At 36.7% G+C, this 25466-nt stretch overlaps 1 protein-coding gene across 1 annotated transcript; it reads right to left on the bottom strand.

Annotated features, from left to right (window-relative positions):
• Nucleotides 1-9115: 9115 nt before the first annotated feature.
• On the bottom strand, nt 9116-21871 carry LOC100920017. Its single transcript, XM_023499096.2, has 4 exons — nt 21680-21871; nt 16218-16319; nt 13585-13637; nt 9116-13067 (listed from the first exon to the last, which is right to left on the bottom strand). Exons 3-4 carry the CDS (start codon nt 13616-13618, stop codon nt 9136-9138), a joined length of 3966 nt encoding a protein of 1321 aa, XP_023354864.1. The 5' UTR covers nt 13619-13637; nt 16218-16319; nt 21680-21871; the 3' UTR covers nt 9116-9135.
• Nucleotides 21872-25466: the final 3595 nt, after the last annotated feature.

Below are 25466 nucleotides of genomic sequence, written 5' to 3'. Positions count from 1 at the left end.
ATAGGACATAAGAGAACCAGTAAAAGGTAAAAATAACTCTTGAGAACTGTATTTCTGTCATGGATACATAAAGAGTGCATGTATAATTTGATTTTACTGATATAATATAAAAAAGGGAAGTAGAAGTGGAAAGGGAATAGTATCAGGAAAAAGGGAAAAGGGGAGATAAAAAGAGGGAAATTATATCCCATGAAGCAGCAAAGGAAATCTATCATATCTGAGGGGATTTATAGAGGAGGAGGAACTTTGTGTGAATCTTACTCTCATCAGATTTGGCTCAAAGAGAAAATAATAGATATATTTGATTTACAGAGAAACTTCTCTCAGCTCATTAAAAAGTGGGAGAGGAAAAGGGAAAAGGAAAAGAGTAATAATGGAAAATAAGTATAAGAAAAGGGAAGGGGCTCAAAAGGAGTGGGAGGGATTGGGGAGTGTTTCATACTGGGGAAGGAGAGAAAGAAAAAGAAAAGCATAATCTGGGGATAATAAGATGGCAGGAAATATAGAATTAGTAATTTTAATCATAAATGTGAATAGGATGAACTCTCCCATAAAGCAGAGGCGGATAGCAGATTAGATCAAAAGCCAGAATCCTACAATATGTTGTTTATAGGAAACACATTTGAAGCAGGGTGATACATACAGAGTAAAGATAAAAGGCTGGAGCAGAATCTATTATGCATCAGGTAAGGTCAAAAAAGCAGGGTAGCCATCCTTATCTCAGATCAAGCAAAAGCAAAAATTGATCTAATTAAAAGAGATAAGGAAGGAAACTATATCTTGCTAGCTAAAGGGTAGCACAGACAATGAAGCAATATCAATACTAAACATATATGCACCAAGTGGTATAACATCTAATTTCCTAAAGGATAAGTTAAGAGAGTTGCAAGAAGAAACAGAAAACAAAACTATAATAGTGGGAGATCTCAACCTAATCTCAGAATTAGATAAATCAAACCACAAAACAAATAAGAAAGAAGTTAAAGAGATAAATAGAATATTAGAGAAGTTAGGTATGATAGATCTTTGGAGAAAACTGAATGGAAACAGAAAGGAGTACACTTTCTTCTCAGCAGTTCATAGAACCTATACAAAAACTGACCATACATTAGGACATAAAGACCTCAAAATTAAATGTAGAAAGGCGGAAATAGTAAATGCATTCTTTTCAGATCACGATGCAATAAAAACTACATTCAACAAACCCTAGGAGTAAATAGACCAAAAAGTAATTGGAAACTAAATAATCTTATCCTAAAGAACAAATGGGTGAAACAGCAAATCATAGACACAATAATTTTACCCAAGAGAATGACAACAATGAGACAATATACCAAAATTTGTGGAATGCAGCCAAAGCAGTAATAAGGGGAAATTTTATATCTTTAGAGGCTTACTTGAATAAAATAGAGACAGAGAAGAGACAGAGAATTGGACTTGCAACTTAAAAAGTTAGAAAAAGAGCAAATTAAAAAACCCCAATCAAATACTAAACTTGGATTCTAAAATTAAAAGGAGAAATTGATAAAATTGAAAAGAAAAAAATTAATGAATTAATAAATAAACTTAAAGGTTTGGCAATTGTTAATGCTGTAAAATTACCCATGTATATATCATGTAAATAAAAGGCTATTAAATAAAATAAATAAATAAATTCTTTTTCCATTTAAAAAAAAATAAATAAACTTAAGAGTTGGTTTTATGAAAAAACCAACAAAATAGATAAACCTTTGGTAAATCTGATTAGAAAAAGGAAAGAGGAAAATCAAATTGTTAGTCTTAAAAATGAAAAGGGAGAACTTTCCACCAATAAAGAGGAAATTACAGCAATAATTAGGAGTTAATTTATGCCAATAAATTTGATAACTTAAGTGAAATGGATGACTACCTTCAAAAATATAGGATTCCCAGATTAACAGAGGAGGAAGTAAATAGCTTAAATAGTCCCATTTTAGAAAAAGAAATAGAACAAGCTATTAATCAACTCCCTAAGAAAAAAATCCCCAGGTTTACATGTGAATTCTACCAAACATTTAAAGAACAATTAACTCCAAGGTTATATAAACTATTTGAAAAAATAGAAAATGAAGGACTTCTATCAAATTCCTTTTATGACATAGACATGGTACCAGGTAGGTTGAAAACAGAGAAAGAAAATTATAGACCAATCTCCCTAATGAATATTGATGCAAAAATCTTAAACAAAACATTAGCAAAAAGATTACAGAAAATCATCCCTAGGATAATACACCATGACCAAGTAGGATTTATACCAGGAATGCAGGAATGGTTCAATATTATGAATACTATTAGCATAATTGACTATATCAATAATCAAATTAACAAAAACCATATGATCATCTCATTAGATGCAGAAAAAGCATTTGATAAAATCCAACATCCATTCCAAAAAACAGTTGAGAGTATAAGAATAAATGGACTTTTCCTTAAAATAGTCAATAGCATCTATTTAAAACCATCAGTAAGCATCATATGTAATGGGGATAAACTGGAACCATTCCCAATAAGATCAGGAATGAAGGTTGCCCACTATCACCATAACTATTCAATATTGTATTAGAAATGCTAACTTTGGCAATAAGAGTTGAGAAAGAGATGCAAGGAATTAGAATAGGTAATGAGGAAACCAAATTATCACTCTTTGCAGATGATATGATGGTATATTTAGAGAACACCAGAGATTCTACTAAAAAGCTATTAGCAATAATCCACAACTTTAGTTAAGTTGCAGGATACGAAATAAACCCACATAAATCATCAGCATTCTTATATGTCACTAACAACATCCAACAGTTAGTGATACAAAGAGAAATTCTATTTAAAGTAACTGCCGGTAGTATAAACTATTTGGGAATCTATCTGCCAAGGGAAAGTCAGGAACTATATGAGCAAAACCACAAAACACTTTCCACACAAATACAGAGCTAACCAATTGGAAAAATATTAAGTGCTCTTGGATAGGTTGAGCAAATAAAGATGACAGTACTACCTAACCTAATCTATTTATTTAGTGCTATACCAATCAGACTCCCAAAAAACTATTTTAATGACCTAGAAAAAATAACAACAAAATTCATCTGGAAGAACAAAAGGTCAAGACTTTCAAGGGAATTAATGAAAAAAAAAATCAAATGAAGGTGGCCTAGATGTACCAGATCTATAACTATATTATAAAGCAGTGGTTTCCAAAACCATTTAGTATTGGCTAAGAAATAGACTAGTTGATCAGTGGAACAGGTTAGGTTCACAGGACAAAATAGCCAATAACTTTAATAATCTAGTGTTTGACAAATCCAAAGACTCCAGCTTTTGGGACAAGAATTCAGTTTTGACAAAAACTGCTGGGAAAACTGGAAATTAGTATGGCAGAAACTAGGCATTGACCCACACTTAATAAAATAAGGTTAAAATGGGTTCGTGATCTAGGCATAAAGAATGAGATTATAAATAGATTAGAAGAACATAGGCTAGTTTACCTCTCAGACCTGTGAAGGAGGAAGGAATTTGTGACCAAAGAAGAACTAGAGATCATTATTGATCACAAAATAGAAAATTTTGATTATATCAAATTGAAAAGCTTTTGTACAAACAAAACCAATGCAGACAAAATTAGAAGGGAAACAATAAACTGTGAAAACATTTTTACAGTCAAAGGTTCTGATAAAGGCCTCATTTCCAAACTATATAGAGAATTAACTCTAACTTATAAGAAATCAAACCATTCTCCAATTGATAAATGATCAAAGGATATGAACTGACAATTTTCAAATGAAAAAATTGAAACTATTTCTAGCCATATGAAAAGATGCTCCAAGTCATTATTAATCAGAGAAATGCAAATTAAGACAACTCTGAGATACCACTACACACCTGTTAGATTGGCTAAGATGATAGGAAAAAATAATGACGAATGTTGGAGGGGATGCGGGAAAACTGGGACACTGATGCATTCTTGGTGGAATTGTGAACGAATCCAACCATTCTGGAGAGCAATCGGGAATTATGCCCAAAAAGTTATCAAACTGTGCATACCCTTTGATCAAGCAGTGCTACTACTGGGCTTATACCCCAAAGAGATACTAAAGAAGGGAAAGGGACCTCTATGTGCCAAAATGTTTGTGGCAGCCCTGTTTGTAGTGGTTAGAAACTGGAAAATGAATGGATGCCCATCAATTGGAGAATGATTGGGTAAATTGTGGTATATGAATGTTATGGAATATTATTGTTGTGTAAGAAATGACCAGCAGGAAGATTTCATAAAGGTCTGGAGAGACTTACATGAACTGAGTGAAATGAGCAGGACCAAGAGATCATTATATACTTCAACAACAATACCATATGATGTTCAATTCTGATGGATGTGACTCTCATCAACAATGAGATGAACCAAATCAATTCCATTTGTTCAATAATGAATAGAACCAGTTACACCCAGCGGAGGAACTCTGGGAAATGAGTGTGAACCCCTACATAGCATTTCCAATCTCTCTGTTTTTGTCTGCTTGCATTTTTGATTTCCTTCTCAGGTTAATTTTACTTTATTTCAAAGTCCAATTCTTCTTGTGCAGCAAAATAACTGTATGGATATATATACATATATTTTATTTAACATATTCTTTAACATATTTAACATGTATTGGTCTACCTGCCATCTTGGGGAGGAGGCAGGGGAAGGAAAGGAAAAGTTGGAACAGAAGGTTTTCCAAGGATCAATGCTAAAAAATTACTCATGCATATATCTTGTAAATAAAAAGGTACATATAAAAAAGAAATGTGTTGTACTCCAAATATTTATAGGTTCTGTGACTGCAAAGCCAGTTCAGAGGCTTAATCTGCTGTTGGTTTGAGAAAAGGTCAGAGGACATTACAGAAAACCATGTCGGCTCTCTGCCATTTTGGCTCTGCCCCTTCAAGTCCCCAATCATTGCTCTCAAAAATTAGCTAACTTCATTTCTATAGCCCCTAGCTCGGCCAGAGTTGGGGCCCACAGGAAAAAGTCAGAATTTTTTTTTCCTTCTAAAGTAGAAGTCAAGGGTGTTAAAAAATCTTTCCTAGTATTCTAACTGCACTATAAAAGTTTCTCTTCTTGATGGCTGCATTTCAAATCTTTCCAAGTAACAAAATTCAGCTGACAGAAAATACATGATACAGACATTCTGCACAAAGACATAAACACAGACAGACAAAAATGACATGGGAGAGAACCATCCCTTTCTTATACAAAACAGCAATATCTCATCAAGTGTACTCTTTAATGGTATTTTAGATTTTTGCTCTGAAGATTTGGATTTGTACTGCTCTTTTCCCTTTCCCTTCTGAGGAAAGAAGCTCCAATCTCATGGCTTGAGATCTTGAAATGTACTGAGCCTTTTGACTTGGATCCCCAAGCCTGGAGGGGTCATCCCCATCCAGTAGTCACCCAGAGTACCCCTACTCAGTGCCATTTATCAGGACTTCCTTCTGGCTTACTAGATACCATCCCCTTACCTCGGATTACCAAGCCTTTGATACCAAGGTTCCCTTTAGCCTAAGGACAGCCCAAGGACACAGACAGTGCTCTTCCCTCTGGATTATGTGCATTAAGTTACCTGACTGGCCACTTGCTCTCAGGCTTCTTCAGAGACGTGTGCTTCTGTTCGTTCGGGCCCATATTTCCCAGAGAGAGAGGCTGAGGGTCTGATCTCAAAGACAATCAGAGAAAACACAATCTGGCTCCTGCCTTCTTCAGGACCCCAGCCATCTCTCTGGGAAGTCACAGATCCCAGAGGAGCCCCCACAAACTGTGTGGAATGGGAGTTAGACCCCTTACCCAAAATGACTACTTAGAGGCACTTAAGATACAAAGAAGAAGCATTTATTTGGTCCTTGCAAGGAGAGGTCCAAGCACACCTGAGCAGCTCAGCATGGTGTGTGGCCCTGGGCTTGAAATGGTGAACTGATTAAATAGCAAAATACGAGTTCATTGGATGGACTGAAAAGGAAGTAACCATTGGCCAACGGGTTGGCAATGCTGTTTACTTCCTGTAGGTCATATGACTTTCTGAAGTTTAGATCTGAGGTCTGACTTTTTTTTGCCCTACAGTTCTCTGAGAATAGGGATCACATGACTTCCTGAAGCTTAGGCCTAATTCTGACCCACTCTATCTCATAGACTTTGAGAAATCATCTGGTCCCATTCAAAGAGAAGATTCCTACTTACATGGATAAGAGAATTTCCTCTCTCAATAGTTCCCTATGCAATTAAGTGATCATGTCTCATTTTATTGTACTTTGCAGATATTGTTCTGGTTTTGTTTGTCTATTTTTTTTTTTTGTTTTGTTTTGTTTTGTTTTGTTTTGTTTTTACAAATTGAAGGTTTGCAGCAACCTTGGGTCAAGCAAGTCTGTTTGGTGTCATTTTCCCAGCAGAATGTGCCTACATTGTGTCTCTGTATCACATTTTGGTAATTCTCACAATCTTTTTCATTATTATTATATCTCTTATGGTGATTTGTGACAATGATGTTGATATTATTGTAATTTGTTTTGGGGTGCTATGAACAGTGCCCCTATAAGACATGAACTTAATTGATAAATGCCGTGTGTGTTTGGACTGCTTCACCACTGGACATTTCCAATTTCTCTTCCCCTCTTCAAACCTCCCTATTTCCTGAAACATAGCAATATTTAAATTAAGCCAATTAACAACCCTACAATGGCTTCTATGTGTTCAGGTACGTGAACATGGACTCTGTAATGCTTGCATTAACCAATTAAATATGTTAGAGCTTCCCTTTTTCATAGGGAATAAGACAATGGAGCAGCACAACAATGAACCAATCAGGAGAACTTCTGAAGTCTGGAGCTGCTTGACATATCAATGACCCTTTACATTAACTGAATTCAAGAGATGCCTTCAACTGGTAAAATCAGTCTTGACTCACTCAGAGAAAAAAGCAGACAAATTTCTTTTTTTACTTATCTAAAGAGCAGCAATCCTCCTGCTTTCTGATTTATTGCATTTACAAATATCTTGTCCCTAGACCCCCCACTCACCTGCTTCCCAATGTATTGTTTTCCACTTGACATAGCCATAAAACTTCAAAAAGTCCTAAATGCTTCAAATATGTATAAATATATCACTCTTACCCCACTTTGAACAGTGTTTCACTTTTCCAGCTTGCAAGCTTTTTCTGTTCAGATAATAAAAGCAATTATAATCTTTGTAAACTGTGATTGGACTCTAGTACATTCTGAATCCTCCTTTTGGACCTGGGGTTTCTTCTGTTTTAGCAATTCACAGGGTTTTTGTTTGTTTTTAACAAGTGGAAGAAAGAGTCAATCACAGTGGTAAATTTCATTGTTGTCCTACTTTGAGAAATTGCCATAGCCACTCCAACCTTCAGTAATCATCACCCTGATTAGTCAAAACCCATCAACATCAAGATCTCCCATCAACATCAAGACCTTCCATCAAACAAAAAGATTGCAAGTCATTGAAGGCTTAGATGATTTGGGGCATTTATTTTTAGCAAGAAAATATTTTTAAATTAAGTTATATACATTGTATTTTTTTAGACAGAATCCTACTGCACACTTAGGATATAGTAGAATGTAAACACAACTTTTATGTGTTCTGGGAAACCAAATAATTCGCGTGACTCAATTTATTGTGCTAATTCACTTTATTATGGTGCTCTGAGATATGCCTGTAACACTATTTATCAGATACTGTGCTAGGCACAAAAATTATATTATATGGCATCTATTAACTTTACATGGAGTAACATAGTGGGCACATAGATGTTTTTGAAAAAGAAAATGAGAAAAAGAAAATTATTGATTGGGGGGAAGTAGAGAAGGATATTCCAAAAGGCCTCAAGTAGAGTTTGAGATTTAAACTGAGTTTTGAAGGGAGTTAAGAGATTCCCAGAGTTGGGAAAGAAGAACATTCCAGTTGTCTCCCACATTTGCAGAATCTTTCAGGCTAGAAGCTTCCAGGATACCAATCTGTGTAACTGATGTGATAATGACCTGAGTCCAAGGGATAGCCTAACATATGTCCATTGTAGACTCCTTTCTATTTATGCCATGGCTTGCAGACAATCAAGTCGAAGTCTTTGGTAGCATCACTAGAGATATCCCTTCCCTGTTCTTCCATGTCCCATTTCTTTGATGTCCCCTCTAGCTCTAAAATGAGAGTGGAGAAAGGATACTGCTCTAATCCCCTCTCCTTTGTTATCTCTGATCACTTCATTCTATCCTCCCAGCTTTGGTTATCTCCAGTTAAGCCACATAGCCTACTGTTGTGATCTAAAATATTCCAAATAAAAGCAGATTGCTTTCAACATTGGCAAGTTCATCTAATTTTTCTATAAAACTTCTATTTAGCTCTCAACAATGAAGTACCTCACCCTATTAGTGAAATCATGGGCTCATCATCAAAAGAGTAGGATGGTATGAGCCTCAGTAAAAGGTGAAGATGTCCATCTATCATTTCCTCAGGTTTGAACAGAGTTGTAAGGAAATCATTTGAAATGCTGAAATATTCTAGTATTGAATTTTAATTGTAATAGCATTTGAGGTAAGAGTGAGTGAGGAAATAGGTCAGAATAAAGGGGTTCTGGACAATATGGTGTTTTATCAAGCCTTATTGGGAGAACTTATTCATTCATTTTCTGTAAAATAGGGCATATAAAACAGGAGTGACTAGGTGGTGTGGTGGATAGAGCACCAGCTCTGAAGTCAGGAGGACTTGAGTTCAAATTTGGCCTCAGACACTTAATACTTCCTAGCTGTGTGACCCTGGGCAAGTCACTTAATCCCAATTGCCTCAGGAAAAAAAAAAAGGCATAATGGGAACTAATCTCCTTTATGGGGAGCCATTCAGAGAAAAAGTTTGCTTTCCAAGAAGCTAAAATATGAAATGAGAAAGAAAGTTTCAAAATTTTGTCTTTTCATTACACTATAAGCGTCTCTAACTGGCTCCCCCTGCCCGAACTGAAAAGGAAATACAAGAGTTTTGTCATCTGCCCATCATAGTATATAGACTAATAAAATGAGACATAAAATCAGAAACAAATTTCAAAGATATTCAAGGATGTCAATTCCTTTCTGAGAGAAAAGATAGCCATTTTAATTCCTTCTTTGTTTTTTTTGAAACATGTCTAGAATAGATCTGAGAAATGTCCTATGTTCCTTTGATGTTGCTTCCTCTCTTCTGTCATCCTTTTTTATGGATGTTTTCCCTATGTGAGGCCGTTGGATTATAGGTAGGGTCCTTTCTTCTGGCTGGAGCTTCTTGCCAGGTATAAAACCAAGCCATTTCCCCTTCACAGGCTTAGGAAGCTCCAGCTTCTTGGGAGAAGATACTGGAGAATTCAATGGATGGGTTAAAGGCCCCTGAAAATCATAATAGGAGTATGGGAGGGTAAAAATAGAGCACTTGGCTGCATGCTTTACTTGGAGGATAAATTTCACATTTATCTGCCCCTCAGAATTGGACAGAGGCATTGGTATGACTAGCAATTGTGCCTCACAGGGATATTTCATCCCCCAAACATGGGGGCATCCATTAGGGATCCAGGAAACACAAATTAGGCACACTGGATAATCCAGTGGGATGCACTGGTCGCTACAATGAGGGGTAGATGCCTTCTTTATCTTCTGCAAGATAATCTGTCTACAGATGTCATTTTTTATTTCATCCTGAGGGATGGAATTAATGATTTCATCAATAATTTTTTCAGAGACATCACCCCCTTCAACGGTGTATGGCTTGATGTAATTTAAATACCAGAAAGTTTGTCTTTTTTTCTTGGAAAAGGTCTGGTGTTGAAGCCTAAGCTGAACTTCATCTGGGTTCTCAGAGCTCAGTTCTGCCTCATAGTGGCAGTCATAAGCTGTCAGAGCCTCATTTGGGTATTTTGGGCCTGATAGGATTTGGGCCCTGTGCACTGGAGTTGGTGGAGTTGTTTTCTCCTCATCTAGACTTGGAACCATACTCTCTGTGTCAGAGACATCTAATTTAGCCTCATTCTGGTTTTCAATACTTAATGGAAAAACAAACGGGGGGTTGGAACTAGATGGTGGTGTGACCTGCTCTGGATCCACTAACATTTTTGCTGAGTGATATAGATTTGATGGAGTCATGATCTCCGTATCAGCCTCTGATTGATGGTTGGGGATGGATTGCAAGTTATCCTGAGAATTGAGACCAGAGAGAGTTACTTTGTGGAGTTCTACTATTAGTGAAGGTGTTGCCCCCTTATCTTGGCTGGGGACATAACTGTCCTGGTAGTCTTTTGGTGATATTGCCCCCTGTGAGTCTTGTTTCAGCTGAACCTTTGAGACCTCATCATTGGCATCTGGAACAGTGTCCTCTTGGTGGCCAGTTGTGAGGGGAGGAATGATCTGGAAGTCTGGGCTGAGTGGATGTATGGCCCTGTGGTCAGGGTCTGGGCCAAGGATAGATGTTAGTTCATGATCCCAGATTTCTATAGTAATGACACTGTTACCTGCTCCAATTGGAACTGCTTGCCAGAAGTCCTCTTGTGTCTGGATTGAGACTTGGAGATTGCTGTTCAGTGCATTTTCAGTTTGTTGGTCATTGTGCAATAGTCTTGGAATCGGAAGAATAACTTCTGGCTCAATTAGATCTTTATTATGGAAATCAAAGTCTGGTAGAAACACTGCTTTGTGTGATAAGTCTTCAGTAGTCATGACCTGGTGGTTACACTCTTGTTCTTTTTGAAACATGAACATAATTTGTTCTGTTTGAAGTATCTCATGAACATTAGCATCTAGTGTACCTTCAACTTGGTGATAAAGGTCATGTGGTATTAGGACCCTTGGACTGGCTGGAAATGTCTGGTATTCAGGATCAAAGGGCATCATCAGGTAGTTGGGATCTATTATTCTTTGTGGAGATGCTTCCCACTCTATCTGACCCATGGAAGCTGGCCCCTGGTCTATTTCTGGTGACATTTTCTGCTGTTCTGATTTTGCCTGGGTCAGCACATCTGGACCTGGTACAGCCATATCTTTGAAGTCATGAGTGGTTGAACATGTAATCTGGAGGTTAGGACAAGATGGATTTACATACTTTTGTTCTATGTCCAGTGGGAATACCTCCCAGTGAATCTGGTCTGTTTTATTTTGGGGTTTTATATCTATTGAAAATTTGTCCTTATGATCCTGGTCTGTAAGAACTATAGGCTGGTGGTCTCCTCCTGAAGGTTTTGTTTCCCTCTGGTCTAGTTTATCTTGAGGCGTGAACTGCTTGTGACAGTTTTGTACATTTTCAGTCTGGTGGTTCTCAGGACTAGGTGAGTATGTGGCTCTGCAGTCAGAGTTTGGTTGCTTTAATCTCTGGGCTGAGTTGGAGTCTACTTGAGATGTGTCTTGGTTGTCATCTTCTGTTGGTGGTGTGGTCTGGGGGTTATTTGGGGCTGATGCAGTAGGTTCACTCATGTGTTCATTTCTGCATAGATCTATGGCCTTGAGTTCACAGCTGAGTGGTAGTGTGGCTCTGTAGTCTGGCTTTGATTGTGATACTGACAAGTCCAGGTTAACTGGAGTTATGCCCACATGATTGGGACTCTGAGGAGCTGGTGCCCCTGGGTTACTGTCTTTTAGAACTTCATCCCAGGAGTCCTGACTTCCTATCACTTCTGAGTCCTGGTGATGTACTAAGGATTGTGCTCTCTGGATATCCAAGCCTGGACCGTACTGCAGAGGTGTAACTTGTACATCAGAGCCTGCCAAGGTACTCTTCTGGTGGGATGGGAATAACAGAGCTGTATCCTCATGCTGAGAGTCCTGGGCTTCCTTGATGTAGAGGCTTGAACAGATTGGAATTATGATCGGTGCAGCTTGGTGTTCAGAGAACAGGGATAACCCAGATGGGTCCTTGGTCTTGTAATCAGGGCCCAGTGGAGCCTCCCTGAAAAGGGAAGGAGATGTTTTAGCATGGAGATCTTCCAGGCATGAGGAAGGAACTTCTAATGGCTTGAAATCTTTTGATGGTGTAGGTGTTGTATTGGTCTGGTGTTTTGGAGCTGGTGATGGCAAAGCTGTGGCTATAGTCCAGTGTTGTGGGCAGGGTGGACATGCTGTTGTGGCCCTTGTTTTCCCATTCAGATCTGATAAAAGCCTAGATGGATCTTTGGAACGGTTGTCAATGCATCGTAACAGTGATACTGTCTCCCTTACATCATGACTAGGTTGAAAAACCTTGAAAGTTTTGGCGTGGACCCAGTAATCCAAGTCAGATGTCTTAAATGAGATAGTTTTGGACCAACGGTCAGGACAAAATGGTAAGGGTCCACCTGTGGGATGCTTCTTAGTGGTTAGAACTCTGTCTTGGAGTCTAGGTCTTGGAAAAACTTCAAGCGAGTGAGTTGATTTCACTGGTTTGTGAGCAGCCGTGGCTTGGTGCTTAGAAAATGTTTTATTTCTTTTTACTGCCTTGGTCCTATTGCCCGTGAATGAAAGCTCAGCTTGATGGTATTTTGAAGATGGGAATTGCTGGCTGAGGTGATCCTCATGTAGATGGTCAAAGTCAGCAAAAATCTTGGGAAGGTGGTTGGGGCTTGTAGCAGCTTCCATTTTATGGTTAGAGTCTAGTGGGGTCTCGTGTTGGTATTTGGAGTTAAGCAGAGGAGATATGAGATGATGTTTGGTAGATATCAGAGGGACAGTAGTTACTTTGGATTTGCAGTCGGGCTTAGGTTGATTGGCTGTGTGGTGTTTGCGAGGTAAGGATGTTTTATTCCCATCCTGGTGATTAAGATAAAGGAAGGGATCAGCCCTGGTATCCACGCAGGACATTGGTGAAGCTGTGCTTGGCTTTTTGGGACAGTGAGAAGGGACAGATTTGCTCTTGTGACATGGATGGAATAATGGTTGGGAATTTCTGGCCTCATGTTTGAAGTAGGGTATCTGCTCAGCTTTAGAATGGTATTCTTGTTCCCACAATGGTGAAATCCAGTGTGGGGGACAGGGTACTGGCACTGGTGTTTCCTCTTTAAAGAAGGCTTTCCGAGGGAAATGGACCAAATCTGCAGCTAAAAGAGAGATTATGTGAATGATAGCGAAGAGATATGACAATACAGTTAGTACAGGAAAGGCAGTTATGGATAAGGGAGCCAGAATATAATCCTAGTAAATAAATACCTTTATAATTTATGAAGTACTTTTCACATTTACTTCATTTGATCCACATTTGGCAAATGACATGTCAAAGTTGTAATAACAATTGCATTTCCCATATTTATTAAAAAAGACTTGCTTTTCTGAGAGCAAGGAGTACAAGTGCTATCATTCCCATTTTATAAAAAGAGAGTTACTGAGGTTCAGAGAGGTTCAAGGTCTTGCTGAAAAGCTAGCAAATAGCAGATAGAGAGCCAGGAGTGAAATTTAGGAAACTGGGATTAAGACATTTCTAAAGCTACACATTGAACAAGAATTGGTTCTGAGAGACAGAATATTAGGTGCACAAAAATGAGCACCACAAAGAGAGATGGTTCAAAAGGAGAGAAGTGATAGTTCCTATCTGAGGTTATCAAAAGCCAAAATTCTTACCATTAGGAAATAATCCATGCCGTTTTCTCCTCATCTGGGGTCTATAGGATTTCCTTGAAAAAAGAATTTTTTGTGTTCATTTGATTTAATCATGTCCAACTATTCATGACCCCACTTAGCATTTTATTGGCAAAGACACTAGAGTAGTTTGCTGTGTCCTTTTGCAGTTCATTTTATAGAGGAGGAAACTAAAGCAAAAACAGGGTTTAAGTGACTTGCCCAGGGTCACACAGCTAGGAAGTGTGTGGGGCTGGATTTAAACTTGGAAAGATAATGAACCTTCCTGACTTCATGCCTGGCACACTATGGACTGTGCTGCCAACTAAAGGCCTTTCTCTGGCAAGCTAGTTGTCATAATGGTCCTATAGCAGAGATTCAAAATGTCAGCTGGGGCCTCCCGCTTTTTTTCACTTTGATTCCCATCATTCTATATCTTTTTGAGTATCACTTTTAGGAAAGAAATGGAGAAATGGATTTTCATAAATATGCAAAAAATTGACTAGGCCTTCTTTAGGCATTTTAGTAGGATTTGAGACCTTCAACTAAAAGGTATATGAAACATCTACATAGTTCAGTGAATCTGGAGTTGGGAGGACCTGAGTTTAAATACTGCCTTATATACTTACTAATTCTATAATCTGGCAAGTCACTTGATTATCTGTGCCTCAGTTTCCTCATCTATAAAATAGGGATAATAATGGCATCTATCTTCATGGGGTTCTTGTAAGGATCAAACAAGATAATAACACACACAAGAGTGGAAATGATAGGGGGACCTGGAAGCTGTCTTCTGACTTTGGGGGGAACTCTTGAGAAACTCTTGCCTCTGAGAGAGATCCGCCCCAGGGAATCAAGATAAAGTGGTTTCATTATGTTTTCTGGGTGGGATTAGTTGAATCCAGGACCATTCTTACTTAGCCTGAGTTAAAGATAGAGATTTCTGTCCAACTCTATTAAGTTGGAGATTAGTCTAGGACTACTCATTCAATTGGAAAATTTCTATTCAATTTGAAGATCTCTGATTTCAATTCAAACTGCCCCCAGCCCCTAGCCAAAGTTTCAAATTCCTCATAAAAAAGGGCAACTTGGGGCACTTCCTTGCAGAGGGCCAAAAGCAGGAATCATACCAGGCCAAGGGATCTCTCCTTGGCATAGCTACCTACGAGGACCCCCTAACTACTGTGAAGAGACTCCCTCTTCTCAGTGTTTACACCCCTCTTTACATTTCTGCCAAGATTTTTTTGCTGGAAGATTTCTCTGCTAGAAACTTTCTCTGTCGGGACCTTACCACTAAGGAAGTTAATCTTCATAGCAAAGGCTGACTTTATTGCCAACAATAAACTTCTTTTTGCCAGTCTAACTTTTTGGATTCATAAATTCTTTTATGAAGGACCTGCGCCGATTAAAGGAGGTTCCCACAACTCTCTGCCCTGAACCTCATTTAGTTCCCTGACCAACTGGGAATCAAGGGGATCTGACCCTCATCATTAATATTATTAAAATTATGCATCATCTGAAAAAATATATCCATCATCTGGGATTTTCTAATATCACCCTATCCTTTCTTTCATGGAAGGTATTTTTCCCCAGTCTCCTTGAAAAACAAGTTCCCTAAGATAGTCTTTGATTTTTGCCAAATAAATAAATAAATACATGAATGAATTCATAATTTGTTGATTTTGTCATTTGTGATTTTTGCAATAGATTTTGTAAAATAATGCTACAAGTTCTCAGATTCAAACTCCAAGCACACATGCATGTGTATATGTATGTATACATATATGCATTCATATACACACATATACATATACACATACACAAATATATATATATGTATGTATATATGCATACACATATAAAGCAGAGAGTGCTAGGTGGTACCATAGTGCACAGAGCCCTGAGCTTGGAATGCGGAAGACTCATCTATCTTCCCGAGTTCGAATCTGGCCTTAGACACTTACTAACTGTATGATCCTGGGCAAGTCACTTAACCCTGTCTGCCTCAGTTCTTTATCTGTAAAAATGAGTTTGAAAAGGAATGTTAGACCATTACAGTAATTTCTGCCAAGAAAATCCCAAATGGGGTCATGAAGAGTCAGACAAGACTGAAATGGTTGAACAAGAACTGAATATCTAAAGCATACATGCATATATTCTTTAGTCCCTAGTAATAAAACTTATTTTGAAATCATGTAGACTTTTTTTTTCTGTGCCTGTCATGCACTTTTTTTTTTTTTATTAATTATAACTTTTTATTGACAGAACCCATGCCAGGGTAATTTTTTACAACATTATCCCTTGCACTCACTTCTGTTCTGACTTTTCCCTTCCCTCCCTCCACCCCCTCCCCCAGATGGCAAGCAGTCCTATACATGTTAAATATGTATCTAATCCTAGATACAATATATGTGTGCAGAACCAAACAATTTTCTTGTTGCACAGGAAGAATTGGATTCAGAAGGTAAAAATAACCCGGGAAGAAAAACAAAAATGCAAACAGTTTACATTCATTTCCCAGTGTTCTTTCTTGGGGTGTAGCTACTTCAAATTGATCAATTGAAATCATGTAGACTTTCATGATACTACATTAGGAAATTAGAAACAGACTGTATTAGTAAACTGAGAAGTATTACCTAGATCATCCTTAGACTTCTTCTCATCTTGCTTTTTTCTCCTTTTCTTTTCTTTCACAAAGATTCATCTTGGTGACATACTGCATTGCCTTGTTGAAGAATCTGACAAAAATGCAATCTAAGAATTTTCCTTGTATTTTTAGCAAATAGCAAAAGTAGACAAATTTCCACCTCTCATTATAACACAAGTTCCAAGAAGGGGTTTTTAAAATTTTAAATCAAATGAGAGTGGAGCTTGGGCCTGCCAGCAGGTTATCCCACAATATCTCTCACCAGGAAGAATTGTAAGATGACTAGGAACTTAAAAGTATTTCATATGTCCCAAAGTCAAGACACTGGAATGTAGAGGGCTGAAATTCTGAAAAGGTGTATTTGAATCTGAGACTGCAAGGTAATTAAGGCTAATTACCTATTTGATGTGAGATAATGATTCTATATACATATTTAGATGTGATGGCTCTCCTCATCATTGGTGCTTGCTGAATGTGTGGTGGTGAGATAATCATAGGCAAGGATTGGAGGACTGAGGGAGAGGGTTGGGGTTGCTCTGCCGAAAGATGAGGAGAGAGAATTCAAGCACTGGACTCCAGAATTTAGGATTCATCTTTGGCAAGCCGCGTGGCAGCTTGCCTGCCGCCTTCACTTCTCCCCCTAAAGACCACGGACTTTGACTGATCCTGAGGCCCTCCAGAGAGCTAGTCTGGACATTATATTGGAACAATACCAATTCCAAATGGCTTTTGTTCAAAGTTTTCCTAATCATTTGAAATGAAATGAATGTATCTCCAATGGAAACAAAATAAATGATAAAGTAAATTAGTTTCCATAGCTTCTTCTAAAAGGATTTTGCCCTGGAAGGTAGAAAAACCAATGGGCTCTCTCACACACATCGAACAAAACTGAATCCTATGAATTTCCCCCTACATCACAGAACAAGCTGGGAAATTGTTCTTTAAAGAGAGTGTTAAGAGAGTGTTAATCCTTTCCCTAAGGATTCTCCTGATAAAACATCAACAACCTGGGCTTTAACTACATTAAAAATGGAATTCCTTGAATCTTATGAAGGGACCTCTTGGAAACCAACTACTTTTTATTCTAAAAGTTAGAAAAATGAGATATAAAGATATGAAGTGATGTATTTAAGATTGTGCAGAAATAGTGGGAGCAGCTAAAGTCAAGGGTCTTGATTAATTCTCAAAAGCTGTTAAAATTTTTTAGTGAGAACATTTACATCTCAGAAATTGGCAAACACTATAGATCAGGACTTAATTGTTTTGTTGATTAACTTAAGAAAATGCTGGAGAAAAGAATAATGCATGCTTTTTTTTCTTGGATTAGTTTTAAACATTCACCTTTGACTATGTCCTCTGACTTCAAAGTCAATGCCTACTTGTTTTCTGTACGTCAGAGAACACCTGTTTGTCTCCTGATTTCTTTTCAAAACAGCACCCAGTATTCCTTTTGACAATCCTAAAACATAAATCCCTATTCCTCATGAGGTAATTTCTGCTGGATAGGGAGGATTGACAATGCCTCTTCTTTCATTATTGTTATGTTCTATATAACATTGTGCTTCAAAAGTAGGCACAAATTTAAGTATATTTCATATAGAGGAAATAATTTAATTGCAAGTTTTCTTTTTCTATGAGAAATAAACATCTTCATCTTTAATTCTGGTACCCTGAGGGAGTGAGTGACACAAAGGAAATTTTTTCTCTGGACTTTTCAAGATAATACATTTGTTTTTGCATTCAAAATCTACTAAAGTAAGGCCATTGGAGCTGATTATAAAAGTTCCTAATTAGAAATAATGAGGCCTGGATGGCCTGGTGGCCATTAGCAGAGAAAGTCTGAGGCAAGGGGGAAGGATCATTGATAGGATCATCTCAGTCTTAATGGTTCTTTTATTTTTAAGTAGGCCTTTGCTCAAGGGAACTTTACATTATAGTTAATATCCCTACCTTTCTGTATCCAGTCAGAAAGCCAAGTTATGATGTCAAACTACTAAGATTATATTTCCTCTAGAAAAGATCTGTTACTACTGTAGATTCTCCCTAAATTCCTTTTTAGGACTAGTTTTAGAAGTAAAAAATTATAAGACTTTGTTTTCACAGTTGAAAAGTTCCAGGGTCTCACAGCCTCTCTTCCATTGGCATGATAGAAAAGAATGATATAAATTTTAGGGTCAGTACATTTTGGTTGAACTGAATTAAAGAATGCTTTAAATCAACAGAAGTAATTGCAAGTGCTGGTTCAGTGCAAATGACCTGAGTTTATACCTTTGGTAAACTAACATATTAATTGAGCATGCTTAACATGGTCTTTTGTATATTAATTTTTCCTCCCTTAAGGAGAAGACATCCACTATTTTTGAACATATCATGATGTAGCAAGGGGAGGGGGAAACATAGAAGCATATCAAGGAATGCATGTAATGACAGTATTGTGAAATATTAGATTTTGGAAGGATCTCCTGCAATGGAAATTCTGAAGAGGGGATGAAGAGGCAAGTTGAGATTATGGAATATAATTACTGATTCTGGTCTTTGTAAACTGTATTTGAGTTCTATCAAAGGAGTATGGCACCCGCTTCTTGCAAAAAACATATAAAGCCTTCCTCCACTCACTGCAATTTGAGTTTGGAGTTTTCATTTTTAATAGTTGTTGCATTGTTCAGGGGATCTCGAACACTGAAAGAAGTAAGTAGTTCAGAGATTGGGGAAAGCACTCCCACTCCTTTTTGAGCAGCCCTGGATACCAATCAGAAGTTTTTCTCTCAGTTATAATGGAACCTGAGAGCCTAAAAGAGGAACTAGTTAACTAACACCGAGTAGAATTAGAATGGAGCTCTGAACCATGCAAGCTAATGCACTGGACAAGGTACAAAAAGGGTCAAAATTCAGGTTGGGGCCCAACATAATATTTTGTTGATTTGGATCCTAAACTAGAAGAGGATATCTAGTTAGGATGAGGAAAAAGAAACAGATGTTCTGAAGGGGTAAGGGAAGCCCCCTAATATTTTTCTAGTAATCCTGATATAGACTATGGTAGAAAATTGGGGAGACAATGGGTCAACCTAGGGAAAAGATAAGAGAAAAATGATAGAGTGTTGTTGTTATGAATGGCCAGAGAATTTTATTATAAGACCTTCAGGATTCTAGCCAAAGTTTGGGGCTGATGACGATTGTCTCTTTTAAGCTTTAGTATTTTTGTGAATGGAAAGAACTTTTTAGTTGGGAAGAGTTAGAAAATGCCTCCTGCTAAGGAGGGAAATTAATGGCTACCCAGATTTTTCTGGTATACCCTGAGGAAAAAAACAAAAGGAGGATTGGAATTGTTGAAAGCTTTTGCTCCCACCATCCATGCATCTTCTCCCTCAGCAGCACAGATAGACTTAGTAGTGGAGGAAGGAGATGATGAGGTGGGGAATGGGAGAAGCAACATCAGGATGAGCCCATAGTAGACTGAGGAAGGAACTCACTGCAAAAAGGAGCTTTTCTCCTACTGGAGATATGGGAGTAGGAAGAGTAGGAGATAGGGAGATAGGGTGGAATGGTCAGATCACCTGTTGTTATTGTGGACACTTCAGGAGGCAGTGTTTGGAATTAAAGAGGGAGGTCTTGTAAGGTTTTGTTTCTATAGTTGAAAATGGACATTTTAGAAGAAGGAGGAAAAGGTAGTGCCCCTCTTACCTTTTGAGGAAAATGAGAACTAGGGGCATCTGGGATTCTTTTTTCTAGATCTCACTGGGAACCCCTAGTAAATTTGAAGGATAGGAGCAAAAAGAAGATTTAGTTGATGATACTGGAGTGGAGAGATCCTTGCTCTGTAAATTAGTGCAGTTTCAGGAATTTTTAATGGATGGCAATAAAAGAACAAGATTTCCATGTACCCATTACAGAAGTCACTCCTTATGTGGGAAATAAAACATAGATGTCCAAATTTTATATATCCCAGAAGTGGAGAATACTTTGTTAGACAGAGATTTGATTATACAATTGGGATTGAAATTAAAGATATTGAATCAACATGTAGTGGTTAAAATACACTCTCTTCTAGCAAAACATGAATGGCAAAAATAGGGGAAGTTTAAAAATTCCCCCACTTAAAATCAATCTGAAAAATCCAGGGGAATGGTATATGTGTGAGACAAGTGCAATTAGTAATAAAGGGATTCTTATTACAATGAATTCCCAGTCCCTATATTTTTGCCTGCCTGCATTTTTTATTTCCTTCACAGGCTAATTGTACAATATTTCAGAGTCCGATGCTTTTTGTACAGCAAAATAACAGTTTGGACATGTATAATTATCTTGTATTTAATTTATACTTTAATATGTTTAACATGTATTGGTCATCCTGCCATCTAGGGGAGGGGGTGGGGGAAGGAGGGGAAAAATTGGAACAAAAGGTTTGGCAATTGTCAATGCTGTAAAATTACCCATGTATATAACTTGTAAATAAAAAGTGATTAATTTTTTTTAAAGTAATAAAGGGATTCTTGAGGGAAAGACTATTAGAATCTTGTATGTCTATTTTTAATATCTCTACTCTGCCCCTTAAGAAATCAGATGGGATTTGTAGATTATTAATACTTGGGGGCAGTAAACAGGATAGATACATGTTAGAGAGCATCAGAAGAGAATAACCCCTGAGGTAGTGGGGAACTGTTTAATTGATGAGAAAAATGTTTAAAGGAAGTGGTTTATAGAGAGAGGAGTGAAGAAGAAAGGACGTTTGTTCTCATCCACATTCTACAATAGAGACAGTTTCAATATTTTCTAAAGAGGAAGAGAAAAGGTTGGAAGAGATTGGAGCAATAAAACCCACTAAAGGATATTGGCAATTACCTGGTGGGAGGAGAATTTTAAATAAGACCATAGCTAGGGAAATTTTAATTGTATTGTATTAAGGAAGCCATTGAGATGTTTAAATAAAGTGTGATTTTTTTTTAAAGAAAATTTGGCTGTATAAGAATAATTGCAAAATAAATATCTTAAAGGTATGTGATATGTCTAAAGATAAATAAGAAGATATTGAGGAGACATGCCTCTGGAGGGAGGAAGCTTAGCTCCAGAGTATTCAAGTAGATTTTACTGAAATGACACCGTCATCTAGTTCTCTCTAGATCTTCCCAATACACAATCTCTTTGTTTTCCAGCTTTCTCCCATAATAGAGTCTGATTCATCTGCTCTTCTAATCCAGTTTTCCAAGGAAGCAGAAGAGAGTCAGTTTCAAGGAAATCCAACCTCAGGCCTGCTTCTGGGCCGACTTAAAGACTATTTTCACTATTGAGCATAGACTCTCAATGATATTTCATTTCTCCAGCTTTTAGACTCAAGAAAATATCTCTGTCACATTTGTCTCTAAAGACAATCCCCAATCCCAACCTCCATAGATGCCACAAAACTTCTCATCACTAAAAAATTCAAAAACAGAAAATAAGAAATAAATCACATACTCCGAAGATCAGCCGTCTCAGCCAGTTCAATTTTAGTTAGTGGAGCTTGGTGGTTAAAATTTCCCCAAAAGGAAAAGGCTATGAGGGACTAAGTCCCCAGTAAAAAAAAAAAAAGATAGTTTAGAGTAAAATTCACTAAGTTTAGAAAACAATTCTCATTCCTGCCAACTCAGACACCAGTGTCTAGACTGAGCCTTCAGGTCCCTTTATTCCAAGTTTGAGTTGTCCTTGACATCATAAAATACTATTTGTCCTTTGTCCACCAGCAGAGTTGCCCCACCCATTTCTGCACATCAGCTCCATCTACTAACTCCCCTTTTAACTTTGACCCTCTAAAAATCATTAGCTTGTCTCTTTCTAAAACTTACTTATAGAAGGTAATGGAGAAAGTTTCCTGAAAAAAGAAAAGCATATCTTGTTTTTCTTTATGGCATACTAAATTCAGTAGTCTTTATCGATCTCTGTTTTTTAATCCAAGGACCCGAAGCAAAGTAATATCCTATTAATTTTCATAGTAGCAGTCAATTTAAGTAGTTCAGTATAAATTTTCTTAATTATCCATGGTCTACAGAATTCTAGCAGAATTGTGTTATCTTTCCAGTTCTTGTCACTATCACTTCAAAATCTATTTTTCTTCATTATCAGTCTTTCATTCATGCTCTGTTGGGCTCACTTCATCCTTCTTTTGTTAATCGTTCTTATTTCTAAACAATAATGTTTTTGGTTGGGAAATAAAGTTCAAAGTAACTATTCTCTAAAGTTGCCTTACTTCTGAATCCTGGCACATTGGCAGGATAATGGAGCCTGGACCCATGGCACATGTTCAGATGTGACAAACCCCAAATGATTCATCCAGCATGCTTTTTGAAGCAAAAAAAAAAATTACTCTTGTGTACATGCATGTCCCAATGTCAGTCTATTAGTTGAACCCCACACCACAGATTAAATATTGGCTGCTCTGCAAGATAAAAAACCTTTACTTTATCCTAGTGAGATTCAATGAGCAAAAGGAGTCTACATACTGATTCTTTTTCATATACCTTCATTATTCTGAGAATTATAAATCAGATTTTATCACCTGCATTTTAAATTTTATTTGAATTGATATCTTTTATTTTTATATTACCTTCATTTTTCAAACATATTTCCTCCCAGAAAGTTATTCCATATAATAAAAAGGTTTTTTTTTAAGTTTTTAAAAAATTTCAGGAGAGTTAATCAACATATCAATAAAATATGACATCATCTACAGTGTTGCAAACCCATAGTCTTCCATTTCTGTAATGAAGGGAGGAAGAGGCATTCTTTTATCGCTTCTCCTGAAAAGTGACAGTAATAGTTGGTCAGTGAACTAACATTTTTTAATAGACACTTATATGATTCTACCAAAAGAATGTGATTCCTATCCTAGAGGACCTTAGACTTTGATCAGATAGCAAAGGTAAAACTTTAAAAAGTTTACAAAGTACTGAGTATAGAAACACAAAATAAGCTTATTGAGCTGAGGGAGAGAATATAGAAATGCTATCAAAGTCAGATGGAGGACATCAGAAAAGACCACCAAAAAAAAGTATATAAAAGTCCTGATAAGAGGATTGGAATTATTTTTCAAACAGACATATAGAGATGTTCCCCTAAGGCAATAATAGAATTGGGATTATTTACAGTATGCTATAATTTATAATTTTATGCTAGGCAACTCATTGGGAAAATTTTTTACATATGATAATATTGAACATGTGGAAATGCTTTTTGATTTTCATTTTTAATGTAAGTTTTCTTTTTTATCTGAAATAAATGAACCTGAATATTTTAAAGGGCAAAGACTAGAAAAGAGGGTTACATATGAAACAGTGAAATTCTGTTATTTTAAAAAATATATTACATTTACTATAGCAGTAACAAAACTCTCCCACTTGTGTCCCCTTCTGAATTTCTTTCTACTCTTTTCTATGTATTTTTAAAATTATTTTTATTTCTAAATCTAAAAATTCTAAAATCTCTCTCTCCTGCCATTCCTCTTCTTCACTCATTGAGAATATAAAAAAAGAAAAATATATGATGTCCATTATATATTTGAAATAACATGGAATCAATTAGTCATGTTTTCTATGCATTTTTAATATTTCGACACCTTTTTGTATCATTATGAATATACATTTTATCTCTTCCTTGAAAGTCTTCATTTGTAACAAAGAAATGTAATTAACCAAAAGAAGACAGACATTGGCTATATCTGAAAATGTCTTATTCTATACCTCTAATTAATTTTTTATTTGGCTTCTCTAAGCAAAATTTCACATCTGTCATTGTATTATGTTTACACATTAACTCTATAAGGTAGAGCTTGCATAATTTTGTCCCTATAACAGAAACTGAGAGACAATGTCAACAATAAAGAGGAACTAGATAAATAAAGGAGTCATGAACCAGAGAATGATGGTCTAGAGTATGCAACAAGAGAGGGTAAAAAGGGGTACAGAAAGTGAAATTTTAAAAATTAATAAACAAGTTAAAAGGGAAGAAAAAAAAAGATGTACGTATTTGACTAACTAGGAGGGAGGAAAAGAGGAAAAGAATTAAATAACCACCTAATAGTAAGAAAGAAAAGAAATAAGCAAAATTCCAGAAGGGAACAGGTAATAAACAAAAAGGTGTTTGGGGGCAAAGGAAAGAGAGTGGTGGGAATACAGCCATTTTTAAAAAAAATTAAGTTGAAGTGATTGAGGAGATATCATAATAGTATGTTTACAGAGGAAGAGGGAAAAATAATAATTTGGAAAAAAAAAAACTATGTTAGAGATAAATGGAGGAAAATATAAACCTAACTCTGTTAACTTTAAATATGAAGAACTGAACAAACCAGTAAAATGAAAAGATGAACATCAGATGTGTTTCTTGTTACTTACAAAATACACATTTATTATGCATCAAGTGAATATAGAAAATCAGGAGTTCCTGTCATTCTATCTGGAATCTTCCTGATTCCAAACCAAATGCTACATCCACTGTGTCACCCAGCACTTCAAAGTACAAATCATGTTACTTTCAATTAGTCTTAACTGAAGTATCAGCCTGACGAATAAAATGCATGCTGAGGACAGTGATCCCTTCAGAATAAGTGGGGTCCAGATGGGTATATTTCTTTTTATTTTTTTTAACTTAAAAAGAAAACAAGAAAAAAAAGATAAAAAGACAGAAAAAGAAAAAAAATCTAAAAATATTGCCATGTGCCCAGCAAAACTTTAGGAAGGATTCAAAATATGTAACAAAAAGTTTCCATTTCAAGAAAACACATAATAATAGAACACATTTTTCTTTGCTTCTTTATAAGTTTTTTGTGTGCTTTTTATCTCCAAACAGGCTATAATTAAGCATAATAATATTTATGTTTACATATATAGATTAAAATATAGATGGATAGGTTGTGTGTGTGCATATATACATACAGAGATATATTTATACACATTATCTCTTACTTCATATCCCTGCTAACTCTTCTATGACCTGCTTACTTGTCTTATTACTTAACATCCTGGCTCCTTTCAAGGATTCCTCCTGTATCCTCTCCCACCACCCTTTCCTTCCCTCTTTATCCCTTTCCTATTAACCCTTACACTTTATTTCACTCCTGTTAATCTACACACTCTTCTATATCCCACCTTATCCTACTTCCTCCTTTCATTTCTTTATAGATTGTGGAGAGTGTTATACTTTTCTCTCTTTTTCTCCCTCGTTTCCTTTTCTCCCTCTTTCCTTCCCTTCTTTTTTTCTATATGTATGTATA

Source organism: Sarcophilus harrisii, chromosome 3, assembly GCF_902635505.1.
Source record: "Sarcophilus harrisii chromosome 3, mSarHar1.11, whole genome shotgun sequence".
Taxonomy (NCBI): Eukaryota; Metazoa; Chordata; class Mammalia; order Dasyuromorphia; family Dasyuridae; genus Sarcophilus; species Sarcophilus harrisii.
Note: the sequence above shows the minus strand (reverse complement) of the source record. Positions and strands in the feature narration are given on the sequence as shown.

What these genes read in the sequence shown, in the direction of transcription:
- LOC100920017 (XM_023499096.2), bottom strand. Translation starts at nt 13,618, where the DNA reads ATGAGGAGAAAACGGCATGGATTATTTCCTAATG. An exon ending in GCATGGATTATTTCCTAATG is followed by an intron (nt 13,068 to 13,584) that starts GTAAGAATTTTG and finishes TCTCTCTTTTAG; the next exon opens with CTGCAGATTTGGTCCATTTC.